This window comes from Schistocerca gregaria, chromosome 4, assembly GCF_023897955.1.
Source record: "Schistocerca gregaria isolate iqSchGreg1 chromosome 4, iqSchGreg1.2, whole genome shotgun sequence".
Taxonomy (NCBI): Eukaryota; Metazoa; Arthropoda; class Insecta; order Orthoptera; family Acrididae; genus Schistocerca; species Schistocerca gregaria.
In genome coordinates this window covers 217,461,019-217,475,615 of record NC_064923.1, presented here as the reverse complement: position 1 = coordinate 217,475,615, position 14,597 = coordinate 217,461,019, and the positions used below count along the sequence as shown (strand labels likewise).

Here is a 14,597-nt window from a genome sequence, read left to right as displayed (position 1 = left end):
GACCACTAGCTTTGTAGTAAAAGACATGTTGATGGCTTGTAGAAAATAAACTATTGCTAAAGCATAGTAAGACTCAGTTTTTACAGTTTCTAGCATACAACTGAACAAAACACGAGATTTTAATTTCACAGAATGGGCATATGACTAGTGAAACTGAAGAGTTCAAATTTCTTGGTGATTAGATAGATAGCACACTGTTGTAGAAAGCCCATGTTCAAAATCTTGTTCAAAGACTTAATCCTGCTATTTTCACTACTCAAACGGTTCTGCAGTAAGTGAATGTTTGACATGAAAAGTAGTCCACTTTGTTTATTTTCATATGCTTATGACATGTGGTATTATATTTTGGGGTAACTCTTCCCATTCTCAAAGGATATTTTAGGCTCGGACACAGGCAGTTTGGGCAATAAGTGGTGTAAGTTCACGAACCTTTTGATGACCCCTGTTTATTAGTCTTGGTATTCAAACATTGGCCTATCAAAATATATACATTCTTTACTGTCATTTCTTGTTAATAATATCAGCTTAATCCCAAGAATTAGCTGCTTTCACTCAGTTAATACCAGCTGAAATCCAATCTGCATTTGGATCACACTTCCTTGCCTCCGGTGCAGAAATGTGTGCAGTATACTGCTGCACGAATTTTCAGTAAGCTACTACAAGGATTCAAAGGTCTTAGCAGTAATACACACTTTCAAACTGAAACTGAAGAGTTTCCTCATGGGTCATTCCTTCTATTCTGTCAAGGAGTTCCTTGAAAAATTAAGCTGATTTCTGAGCTATATTGTTGACTGTTTTCACATGAACTTATGGCTTGTATTTTTTTGGGGGTTCATAAACATTTTATTTTATCTTTATTACTTTCATGTTGTAATTAAATGTACTGACACGTCCCATGACCTTGGAGTTTTGGACCTACAGAACTAGATGTGTAAAATAAAATAAAAATGCAATCCTGCAGAAATAAATTCAGGGAGCTAAAAATTTTAACAGTAGCATCAGTGTGTGTGTGTGTGTGTGTGTGTGTGTGTGTGTGTGTGTGTGTGTGTGAATACCATGACCAAAATACGAGAAGAAAAAATCGCTTTCATATAGGAGGACGTATGCTAAAATTATCAGACAAAGAACCTGTAAATTCTGCATGCATACTGTACAACTGTTTGCCACAATCACAGGTGCTAACTCCATGGGGCCTGAGGGAGCCTGAGTCCCCTCAAAAATTTGTTTGGGGAGGGGGTCCTACCAACCGATCTGTTCTTCTAGTCAAGTTGTGCCACAAACTTCTCTTCTCCCCAATCCTATTCAATACTTCCTCATTAGTTATGTGATCTACCCATCTAATCTTCAGCATTCTTCTGTAGCACCACATTTCAAAAGCTTCTATTCTCTTCTTGTAGAAACTATTTATTGTCCATGTTTCACTTCCATACATGGCTACGCTCCATACAAATACTTTCAGAAACGACTTCCTGACACGTAAATCTATACTTGATGTTAACAAATTTCTCTTCTTCAGAAACGGTTTCCTTGCCATTGCCCATCTCCATTTTATATCCTCTCTACTTCAACCATCATCAGTTATTTTGCTCCCCAAATAGCAAAACTCTTTTACTACTTTAAAAATATCATTTCCTAATCTAATTCCGTCAGCATCACCCGACTTAATTTGACTACATTCCATTATCCTCGGTTTGCTTTTGTTGATGTTCATCTTATATCCTCCTTTCAAGACACTGTCCATTCCATTCAACTCCTCTTCTAAGTCCTTTGCTGTCTCTGACAGAATTACAATGTCATCGGCGAACCTCAAAGTTTTTATTTCTTCTCCAAGGATTTTAATACTTACTCCGAATTTTTCTTTTGTTTCCTTCACTGCTTGCTCAATATACAGATTGAATAACATCGGGCATAGACTACAGCCCTGTCTCACTCCCTTCCCAACCACTGCTTCCCTTTCATGCCCCTCGACTCTTATAACTGCCATCTGGTTTCTGTACAAATTGTAAATAGCCTTTCTCTCCCTGTATTTTACCCCTGCCACCTTCAGAATTTGAAAGAGAGTATTCCAGTCAATATTGTCAAAAGCTTTCTCTAAGTCTACAAATGCTAGAAATGTAGGTTTTCCCTTCCTTAATCTAACTTCTAAGATAAGTCGTAGGGTCAGTATTGCCTCATGTATTCCAACATTTCTACGGAATCCAAACTGATCTTCCCCGAGGTTGCCTTCTAATAGTTTTTCCAATCGTCTGTGAAGAATGCGCGTTAGTATTTTGCAGCTGTGAGTTATTAAACTGATAGTTCGGTAATTTTCACATCTGTCAACACCTGCTTTCTTTGGGATTGGAATTATTTTATTCTTCTTGAAGTCTGAGGGTATTTTGCCTGTCTCATACATCTTGCTCACCAGATGGTAGAGTTTTGTCAGGACTGGCTCTCCCAACGCCGTCAGTAGTTCCAATGGAATGTTGTCTACTCTATATCTAACTTTAACCTATCCATTTCCCTTTTTAAATTTTCTAACCTACATGCCCGATTAAGGGATCTGACATTCCATGCTCCGATCTGTAGAACGCCAGTTTTCTTTCTCCTGATAACAACATCCTCTTGAGTAGTCCCTGCCCGGAGATCCGAATGGGGGACTATTTTACCTCTGGAATATTTTACCCAAGAGGACGCCATCATCATTTAATCATACAGTAAAGCTGCATGCCCTTGGGAAAAATTACAGCCGTAGTTTCCCCTTGCTTTCAGCCGTTCACAGTACCAGCACAGCAAGGCCGTTTTGTTTATTGTTACAAGGCCAGATCAGTCAATCATCCAGACTGTTGCCCTTGCAACTAATGAAAAGGTTGCTGCCCCTTTTCTGGAACCACACGTTTGTCTGGCCTCTCAACAGATACCCCTCCGTTGTGGATGCACCTACGGTACGGCCATCTGTAACGCTGAGACACGCAAGCCTCCCCACAAACGGCAAGGTCCATACTTTGTAAAATCACAAAATTATGTTGGAATTTTTTAGTTTCCTTGATTGACAATAGTTGCCTTTTAAAATACATTCAGTAATGAGTTTAAACACATAATTATTACAGTAGTAATCAAGTTAACTGAAAACAAGTGGTGTGAATAATGACAGTGCTATGGTGCTGAGGGCACACGTAGAATTTGTTTTGGTGCGCAAACGTTTGGATAAAGTGTGGTGCCGGCGGGCCAGGGCTGCGGGTGCAGCAAAATCAAAAGGACTGGAGCAGAAACACCAGGAACCCTCCACCTTGCATCGCCTTGACACTTCGAGACATTACAATGCCATGGCTATATAAAGGCCACCCTGCTGTTGCAGTCATTCAATGAGGATAGTTTCATTCAGTGCATGCTGCAGACGTGTGTAGTGTTCCGACTTAAGTGTATAGTTACTAATCTATATGACTATATTTTATTCATTTACTTTAGTCTCTTAGTGTATTGTGAATTAGGTTTGCAATGGATAAATTTGTTACCAAAACGGTGCACTTGAAAGTTGATGATACTGCAATTCAACCTCCAACAATTATTGTGTCATCATTTGCTTCGTCGTCTTACGGCAAGAACCGTTCACAGCTGAAACCTGGACAATCCAGTAAGGGGAGATGATTTCAAAAGTCTTGGTTGATCAAATATACATGGCTAGGATACGAAGCTACTGAAAAAGTTTTTTGCTAAACCTGCAAAGAGGCAAATGCTAAAAATCTATTGTAATTTTCTTCAAAAACAGAAGATGCATTTACTTTCGTAGGGTCCTATAACTGGAAAAAGGATTTGGAAAAATTCTGTCTTCATGAAAATACATTTACACATAAAGAAGGTGTTCTGAAACTAAATTCTATCACTAACCGAAGTATGACCTCCCAATTGTGTAAACAGTTAGAGTCTGATATGAAGAAAGGCTGATAAGCTCTGGAGACAATTTTTACTACCATGTAATTTCTATGCCAACAAGGACTAGCAATTAGAAGGCACAAAGATGTAAACTCAATTTTTTTTCAATTGTTGGAATTTTGAAAGAATGACAAATCTGAGTTTAATGAGTTAGGACATTCGGGGTATAAGTGGACGTCCCACAATATTCAAAACAAGATCATTGATCTACTAGAAAAGTCTTGTGTTGAAAAAGGTATTGGCTTCAATCAAGAAGACTGAACATTTTTCTGTCATGGTTGACAAAACAAGTGATCCTTCCATCCAAGAACAAGTGTCTTTTCTATTCGTACTGTCGATGATTCCTTAATCATCAACGAAGACTTTAATGGCTTATATGAGACCTACAACAATGAATCATGAACTCTATTTAGTGTTTTAAAAGACGTTTTTGCTCATATTGATTTATCAATGGATAACTTAAGAGGACAGGGCTATGTGGTGCCTCAAATATGAGAGGTAAGTTCAAAGAACTAAAAGAGTTACTTTTGTATATACAACCAAAAGCATGTTATGTGCACTGCACTGCTCACAGTTAAGACTTGGCAGTTGCAGACAAAACACCGTAAGGCAATCCATCAGAAGGATGGGACTTTGCAGAAGCATACACTGTGAGAGCGCCAATGACCAAGCTGGTCTAAGACCCCTTTGCCCGACTTGATGGACTATGCGAGATTCTAGTATCTTGATAATGTTGAAAAACTTTGAAGAACTTCTAGAGTTTTTTGAAACATTTTCTACAGAGGACAAAACAGAGGCAGGTTACAAATGTGCAGGCTACCTTGAGTCAATGTTACAGTTTAAGACTTATTTCTTTTTACATCTTTATTGCCATGCAATGAACCCAGTAGAGGATGTCAATGAAAAAATTCAATGCCCTCATCTAAGTGTTGCTGATCTGGAAAAAAATATATGAGGGCTTGAGTTGTATATTGAATGAACGGTGTGATGGTTTTGAACACCTTTGGCAATTGTGTTCAAAAGAAAAACCATTACAAGTTGATGATCCTACATTTTCTCAGAATCGAAGTATACCAAAGAAGTATGGAAACAATGAAGCCAGCCCACCGCACACTTTCAAAACCATAAAGGAATACTACAAAGCTATTTACATTGAAGTTTGTGAAATGGTGCAATCTTGCATTACTACACACGTCATCACAGTTGAGCAATAGTGCATGCTTTTAGTAAACAGAGGTGAAACAAATTTGGAACAATCAGATGAGTTTTTAAAACATGACCTAGACATTGAGAGAGTGTGCTTACACTTGAATATGTTAGCCGATATTGCTAATAAAAAATAACTGGTCTTAAAAAACATACGTGATGTAAGAAAGTACATTACACAAGAGCCTGCAGTTGCAGAAATGTTATGTGAAGTGGTGAAGTGCATTAAGCTTCTCCAAATAGCTCCAATCATGACAGCAAGAGCAGAACAGTCATTTAGCACCGTTAGATGTCTGAAGTCATATCTCCGATCAACAATGGAACAGAAGCAATTCTTCTTGCCCACCGAGATGTTTTGGATGAATTGGATATCCGACCAGTCATCAACGACTTCATATTCAGCAATTCAGTCAGACTGTTGACATTTGCACCTTTCTAAAGACACTCCAGCCCTAATAATGGCTTTTGTAGCAATATTAAAAATCTTTATAAAATAGAGAATTAAATACATACAAAATGATAAATTTTCAGTTTCAAAATATTAGTACTAGTTTAGTACTATATTACTATAGTACTGTATTAGTTATTTTCAAATACTTAAATACTTTTAGGGTGTAGGACCCAGTTAAAACCCAGTTAAAACCCACTATTTACATAATTTTTGACTGAAAGTATTAGACATACTATATTAACTTCATTAACTGTATTAAAGCATTACTTTTGAGATACTGTTTTTATTGAATGAACCCTGAGCCTTATTCAAAGTAAGCTTAATTCAGCTGTTTCACTTATTAAGGCTTATCTCACTAGGGGTGAGATAGATATTGCCTACAGGAAAATTAAAGAGACCTTTGGAGAAAAGAGAACCACTTGCATGAATATCAAGAACTCAGATGGAATCCCAGTTTTATGCAAATAAGAGAAAGCAGAGAGGTGGAAGGAGTATATAGAGGATCTATACAAGGGTGATGTACTTGAGGAAAGTATTATGGAAATTGAAGAGGATGTAGGTGAAGATGAAATGGAAGATATGATACTGCGTGAAGCGTTTGAGAGAGCAGTGAAAGATCTGAGTTGAAACAAGGCTCCAAGAGTAGACAACATTCCATTAGAACTACTGACAGCCTTAGGAGAGCCAGTCCTGACAAAACTTTACCATTTTGTGAGCAAAATCTATGAGACTGGCAAAATACCCTCAGACTTCAAGAAGAATATAATAACTCCAATCCCAAAGAAAGCAGGTGTTGACAAATGTGAAAATTACCGAACTATCTGTTTAATACATCACAGCTGCAAAATACTAATGTGAATTCTATACAGAAGAATGGAAAAACTGGTAGAAACCGACCTTGGGGAAGATCAGTTTGGATTCCGTAGAAACGTTGGAACACGTGAGGCAATGCTGACCTTACGACTTATCTTAGAAGGAAGATTAAGGAAAGGCAAACCTATGTTTCTAGCATTTGTAGACTTAGAGAAAGCTTTTGAGAATGTTGACTGGAATACTCTCTTTCAAATTCTAAAGGTGGCAGGGGTAAAATACAGGGAGCGAAAGGCTATTTACAATTTGTACAGAAACCAGATGGCAGTTATATGAGTCGAGGGACATGAAAGGAAAGCAGCGGTTGCGAAGGGAGTGAGACAGGGTTGTAGCCTCTCCCCGATGATATTCAATATGTATATTGAGCAAGCAGTAAAGGAAACAAAAGAAAAATTTGGAGTAGGTATTAAAATCCATGGAGAAGAAATAAAAACTTTGAGGTTCGCCGATGACATTGTAATTCTGTCAGAGACAGCAAAGGACTTGGAAGAGCAGTGGAACGTAATGGACAGTGTCTTGAAGGGAGGGTATAAGATGAACATCAACAAAAGCAAAACGAGGATAATGGAATGTAGTCAAATTAAGTCAGGTGATGCTGAGGGAATTAGATTAGGAAATGAGACACTTAAAATAGTAAAGGAGGTTTGCTATTTGGGAAGCAAAATAACTGATGATGGTTGAAGTAGAGAGGATATAAAATGTAGACTGGCAATGACAAGGAAAGTGTTTCTGAAGAAGAGACATTTGTTAGCATCGAGTATAGATTTAAGTGTCAGGAAATCGTTTCTGAAAGTATTTGTATGGAGTGTAGCCATATATGGAAGTGAAACATGGACGTTAAATAGTTTGGACAAGAAGAGAATAGAAGCTTTCGAAATGTGGTGCTACAGAAGAATGCTGAAGATTAGATGGGTAGATCAGATAACTAATGAGGGGGTATTGAATAGAATTGGGGAGAAGAGGAGTTTGTGGCACAATTTGACAAGAAGAAGGGACCGGTTGGTAGGACATGTTCTGAGGCATCAAGGTATTACAAATTTAGCATTGGAGGGCAGCGTAGAGGGTAAAAATCAGACCAAGAGATGAATACACTAAGCAGATTCAGAAGGATGTAGGTTGCAGTAAGTACTGGAAGATGAAGAAGCTTGCACAGGATAGAGTAGCATGGAGAGCTGCATCAAACCAGTCTCAGGACTGAAGACCTCAACAACAACAACTTATTAATCAAAGTGCTATTACTGTGTGACAGAAATATTTTATATTTTATACTTATAATGATAGTTCAGGATTTATTTGAACATAATTTCAGTTTTTTCAGAGCTATATATTCACTGCTCTTTAATAGTCTACAAGCATGATTATTACTGTAAATTAAATTAGCTTTTCAAGAAAATACCATGCATGTTTATATTTTGTTTCTTTTTTCAAAGCCAAAAAAATGTGTCAGTCTTGTTGAGTTATCAGGAGTCCAGTTTTCTGGGTTCTAATGTTGATCATATGACTAAAATGATTAAAAAGCTTTAAAACTTGCTATTTTTCATCTCAAATTTAGAAAATTTCCTGGCACAAGACTCCTTATATGGGGCCCCCAATATTTTTTATTAGTTGGCGCCCCTGACCACAATGTATAAAGATGATAGAAGTTATGTCTCTTTTTAAAAGAAAATTAAAAGTCATCTGATCAAAATTTGCCCTTACAGTGTTAAAAAATATCTTGAAGTAAAAATTTAAATAATAAGTCAGTATATATTGCAGAAGGAAACTGTAACTAATTTAAAACTATATAGCGAATCACTTCAGTATGTAAGATGTGTGGAGTAATATTTCATGTCAAATTGCCAATGCTGCTGTTCTCTACTTTCTCACTGTTTTTCTGGCAGTGCTAAGTGAAAACCAAGGAATTACAGAAGAATTAACTATATTATCACTGGCCCCTTTTATAACATACTTTTAATGACATTTTTGCGAAAATACCATGCATAGAACACATATAGATTTGACTGTTTGTAAGTAGCAGATATATGTACAAATCAGATTATAAATGCAATATACATTAATTGGTATGGATCACTGTATTTCTCTATGTATATGTAAATGACATGTCCGATATCTTTGTATGATCCAATGATCCACAGATAAATAAATAAATAAATAATAAATGTATTAGAACTTCATGAAGGATGCCCCATTTTTTTACGCATTTCGCATCTTTTGATTTTGATATAATTTTGTAGGCACATTCAGCAGCATATTTGGATACGGTCTCTGAAACATGTTGTGAACAGAGTTAGCAGCAAAGAAGTAATAAATTTATATGTAACGCACAATGTGGCAATTTTTCATACATCTCAGTGTTAATGATGTCATATCTCCTGCACTATGTGTGGTATTGTGATATAATTTTGTAGGGGCATTTAGTGGCATATGTGGATGCTGTCAGCAAAATTTATTGCAAAAGAGTTAGCAGCACAGAGGTACCAACTTTAAATGTCAGACATTTATGATGTGAGAGTTTTTCATGCATTTCAATGTTTATGACATTATGTCTCCTGAACTATGATAGGTAGGTAGTTCTCACCCACACAGTGAATGTTGCCTGACACTAAGTGTTCTGTGTGCCAAGTTTGATTCAAATCAGTCCAGAAGCTTCCTCTACAAAACTTTTCACCAACTCTCCCATGATGTGAATCTTCTTTAAAGCTGTTGTCACTTCCACTTAGATAACTTCAATGCTATCAAAACAGTGTTCTTTGAGTAGGTTACTGATCTTGAAGAACAAAAAGAAGTCAGCTAGAGTGAGGTCAGAACTATAGAGTGGCTGCAGCAGCACTGACATGTAATGCTTCTCCAGTAACTCACAGACACAGGAAGTCATGTGTTTGGCTGCAATGTCATGATGCAGCAGACAGATAGCGGCAATTTCTTTCCCCCCAAGTATTGTCCTTTTCCACAATCTTTCCAAATGTCCATGCAGTCAGCAGCATTAGCACTATGTCTTTGATGTACAAACTCTTTGTGAACCATACCCTAGCCATTGAAAAAGACAGTCAGCACTGACTTCAATTTGGATTTACTCACATTGCCTTCTTCGGTTTTGAGAAAGCCAGGGTGTGCCATTTGGCACTCTGGTGAAAGAGCAAACTCCCAGTAGTCTCATTTAAGCAGTTCATGAGTTTCTGCAGCTTTCTTTCACTGAATTTTGTGTAGAAAATGATCACCCAGTGTTGTATCCACCATGATGTGATCTCAAAATTGGGTTGCATTATATCAGCTATCCTGACACTATCAATACTCACAGCAGAATGATATAGGGTGCACTGCAAAGCTGTGTGTGCAGCCACCTCCCCTCCTCCAACTCAAATGGCCTGAAAGTACTGAGGCCAGTTAAAGAGCTGGGGAGCTCCCGGGATTGGAATGACTCCTTACCCTCTCCCTTAAAACCCACATACTTTCGTCTTTCCCTCTCCTTCCCTCTTTCCTGATGAAGCACCTTGGGTTGCATAAGCTTGAAATTTGTGTGTGTGTGTTTGTGTGTTTTTTATTGTCTCTATCAACATACCAATGCTTTCTCATTTGGTAAGTTACAACAAAGATGCTGTGACTTACCAAACGAGAAAGTGCTGGTAGATAGACACAATAAAAAACACACAAACACACACACAAATTTCTAGCTTTCACAGCCCAAGGTTGCTTCATGAGGAAAAAAAGAGAGAGAAAGACGAAAGGATGTGGGTTTTAAGGGAGAGGGTACGGAGTCATTCCAATCCCGGGAGCGGAAAGACTTACCTTAGGGGGAAAAAGGACAGGTATACACTCGCACACACACACATATATCCATCCACAAATATACAGACACAGGTAGACATATGTAAAGGCAAAGAGGTTGGGCAGAGATGTCAGTCGAGGCGGACGTACAGGGGCAAAGATGTTGTTGAATGACAAGTGATGTACAGGCGGCAGGAACTTGAAATTAGGTTGAGGCCTGGTGGGTAACAGGAAGAGAGAATATGTTGAAGAGCAAGTTCCCATCTCCGGAGTTCTGATAGGTTGGTGTCAGTGGGAAGTATCCAGATAACCCGCGTGGTGTAACACTGTGCCAAGATGTGCTGGCCGTGCACCAAGGCATGTTTAGCCACAGGGTGATCCTCATTACCAACAAACACTGTCAGCCTGTGTTCATTCATGTGAATGGACAGTTTGTGACTGGTCATTCCCACATAGAAGGCTTCACAGTGCAGGCAGGTCAGTTCGTAAATCTTGTGGGTGTTTTCACACGTGGCTCTGCCTTTGATCGTGTACATCTTCCAGGTTACAGGACTGGAGTAGGTGGTGGCCGGAGGGTGCATGGGACAGGTTTCACACTGGGGGCGGTTACAAGGGTAAGAGCTGGAGGGTAGGGAAGGTGGTTTGGGGATTTCATAGGGATGAACCAAGAGATTACGAAGGTTAGGTGGACGGTGGAAAGACACTCCTGATGGAGTGAGGAGGATTTCATGAAGGATGGATCTCATTTCTGGGAAGGATTTGAGAAAGTCATATCCCTGCTGGAGAGCCACATTCAGAGTCTGATCCAGTCCCGGAAAGTACCCTGTCACAAGTGGGGCACTTTTGGGGTTCTTCTGTGGGAGGTTCTGGGTGGATTTGATGTGGACGGATGTGTGAAGCTGGCCATTGGACAGATGGAGGTCAACGTCGAGGAAAGTGGCATGGGGCGTGGAGTAGGACCAGATGAATCTGACGGAACCAAAGGAGTTAAGGTTGGAGAGAAAATTCTGGAGTTCTTCTTCACTGTGAGTCCAGATCATGAAGATATCATCAATAAATCTGTACCAAACTTTGGGTTGGCAGGCCTGGGTAACCGAGAAGGCTTCCTCTAAGTGACCCATAAATAGGTTGGCATAAGAGGGGGCCATCCTGGTATCCAGGGCTGTCCCCTTTAATTGTTGGTATGTCTGGCCTTCAACAGTGATAAAGTTGTGAGTTAGGATGAAGCTGGCTAAGGTAATGAGGAAAGAGGTTTTAGGTAGGGTGGCAGATGATCGACGTGAAAGGAAGTGCTCCATTGCAGCAATGCCCTGGACGTGTGGGATATTTGTGTATAAGGAAGTCGTATCAACGGTTACAAGGATGGTCCTCCCCACTCCACCAAGAGTGTCTTTCCATCGTCCACCTAACCTTCGTAATCTCTTGCCTCATCCCTATGAAATCCCCAAACCACCTTCCCTACCCTCCGGCTCCTACCCTTGTAACTGCCCCCGGTGTAAAACCTGTCCCATGCACCCTCCGACCACCACCTACTCCAGTCCTGTAACCCGGTAGGTGTACACGATCAAAGGCAGAGCTACATGTGAAAGCACCCATGTGATTTTCCAACTGACCTGTCTACACTGTGAAGCTTTCTATGTGGGAATGACCAGCAACAAACTGTCCATTCGCATGAACAGACACAGGAGACAGTGTTTGTTGGTAATGAGGATCACCCTGTGGATAAACATGCCTTGGTGCACAGCCAGCACACCTTGGCACAGTGTTACACCATCCGGGTTATCTGGATACTTCCCACTGACACCAACCTATCAGAACTCCGGAGATGGGAACTTTCCCTTCAATATATTCTCTCTTATCCACCAGGCCTCAACCTCCGCTAATTTCAAGTTGCTGCCGCCTGTACATCACTTGTCATTCAACAACATCTTTGCCCCTGTACTTCCACCTCGACTGACATCTCTGCCCAACCTCTTTGCCGTTACATGTGTCTACCTATGTCTCTATATTTGTGAATGGATATGTGTGTGTGTGTGCGCGCGCGAGTGTACACCTGTCCTTTTTTCCCCCAAAGATAAGTCTTTCCGTTCCCGGGATGGAATGACTCTTACCCTCTCCCTTAAAACCCACATCCTTTTGTCTTTCCCTCTCCTTCTTTCCTAATGAAGCAGCCCAATGTCATGATTTTAGGATTGCACCTCATATGTTGCAGGAGTTACGCACACATGAAGAGCCTTGCATGTGATAGAGCAGCATGGAGAGCTGATCACAACAACAAGATGACTCTGTTATGAGAAAGGAATGGAAGCAGCCAGGGGCTTTCAACATATGTGTTATGCTGTGCCATTGCCATGAATCTGCAACTATTTCCATTTCACCATTTGTGTCATGTGTTTCAGATTTAGTTAATGGAAACTGATTGCTGCTGGATGGATTAATAACATTAATACAAGACAGAAAATGAAAGTTAACATGAAATGAGAATGGTAGGTACAGAAAAAATATTAAAAGCCAATGGTGTAACAGCAAAAATATCAACAAAGGGTGTAAACAGAAACAAAAATAAGCTGATGCATGAAGGGAACAAGATAGTCAGTCTACATACAGGTACTTGTACTAACCTACTGTACTTACACAAAAGATGCACCATGATGCAGGCATGCACCTCCATTCTGACAGGCATGTTCATGACATTCTGTGGTTCCACACTGACCAACACTTCTACCAGTGGCAGTCCTTGTCTTCTGAAGTGGTACTGAAATTCTGCCTGTCCTCAACTCCACATCAAAAAGACAACCTGAGAAGCCACTATGCAATGGTAGATCATGAGGTAGCAATGAAAAATTTGCTGATTCATGGCCACCTGCAAAAGTGAGGAGAAAAAAAATTAGTTTCTACAACTGAAATGTATTAATCCACAAATCTTTTTTTCCTCACAATGAAACACTACCAATGTATAATGGAGAATGTGTATTTAGCTGAGTCATGTGACCAGGAGATGTTCCGGTAACATTCTTCAGGTTATCAACACGAAGCCAAGCATGTTTTCCTGATCTACCCAGACTCACAAAATGTGGTCTTTTCGCTCGCTGAGTGACAGGACGTGGTGTGAAGATTCTCCGTGGTCCTGAAATTTATTAATAAACAGCTGGATCAGTAAAACCAACAGAACTAGCATAAGACTGTTGAAAGATGTGACTATTCTTAATGTAAATTTTGAAGCTTCTTAACATTTTTACAGTTAAGTAATTACAAAAGAACATAAGATATGTATGATTACAATGCTATATACAAAAATAACAAGATACAATATGAACACATTGATATAGTTGGCTGAATAGCTTCATCCAGCGTGTTAACTCATATTAACAAATCTGACCAATGAAGAAGTGCGACAAACTGCAAACTTATTTTATTCATTGTGTTTGATGGAGCTCATCAAATAAAAGAACCTACAGGGATAGGGAAAGAATAAAGATGCTGTTTAACAAAAGGAAATAACTCAAAGAAAGTTTAAAATGTGTAAGGAAAGTTGAGATGTACCTATCACAATGAAAGGGATAGTGACATAAATAGACAATGAAAAATTAGGAAATTTATGAAGATTTTGAGTTTGCTAAGAAAATAATGGGACATCCAACATGAAAATAAAAAACACATGAATCAAACTGACAAGACATCAGTGCATTGCTGTAAAAAGAAAATGAATGACAAGCATAAAAACATGGATATAGGAATCAGACAAAGCAGGAAAAACAGAAAAGAGCAGAAGAACAATTATTGTTTAATGCCTGTTTCACATAAATGTTATTATAAATGAAGCACAAGCTTGGCCTGCAGGATGGGGAAGAAGATTAGCCATGACATTTCAAAGGAACTATCTTCACATTTTCCTTTATACATTTAGGAGAATAAAGGAAAATCTAAGTACAGATGGCTGGATGAGGTTTTGAATGGCAATGTCCATCTTCCCAAATGTAAGTCTAGTGTAACCACTGTGGCATCTCACTTGGTAGGAAAATCAAGTCTAAGAGAGACAGAAACAGAAAGCATAGCATACACAATTCTTCCAAAAAATTCCAAGACTGGCATTATTACTTCCAAACAAGTGATATCATCACATAACTACAGTGTCAGCTTGAACTAACAATTATTAAACAAAAAGATGTGTTGGACCAATCAATTGTGAGCAGGAAATGTTAATTAGTGGATTTTGACCATAATGTGCCAATGCTTTTGCATCAAATCACAATGGAGTAGCAACCCTAAATCAAGCATTCAAGACTCTCCCCAGAAAGTTTTGAAGAAGAGAAAAGTCTGTGCAAAGTTTGCACGGCGTGTCTTAACAAAATCAAATCAACAATGTGTGGAAAACTGTCATGATTTGATTGAA

The 14,597-nt window shown here is 39.1% G+C and overlaps 1 protein-coding gene across 1 annotated transcript in view; it reads right to left on the bottom strand.

The window, feature by feature from the left end:
• Positions 1 to 14,597, bottom strand: part of LOC126267092 (protein eyes shut) — a 275,518-nt gene that overhangs the window by 89,836 nt on the left and 171,085 nt on the right. The window contains exons 14-15 of the mRNA XM_049971959.1: positions 13,155 to 13,331; positions 12,839 to 13,067 (exon numbers count right to left, since the gene is read on the bottom strand). Coding sequence (XP_049827916.1) covers positions 12,839 to 13,067; positions 13,155 to 13,331 — 406 coding nt within the window. The remainder of the gene's footprint in view (positions 1 to 12,838; positions 13,068 to 13,154; positions 13,332 to 14,597) is intronic.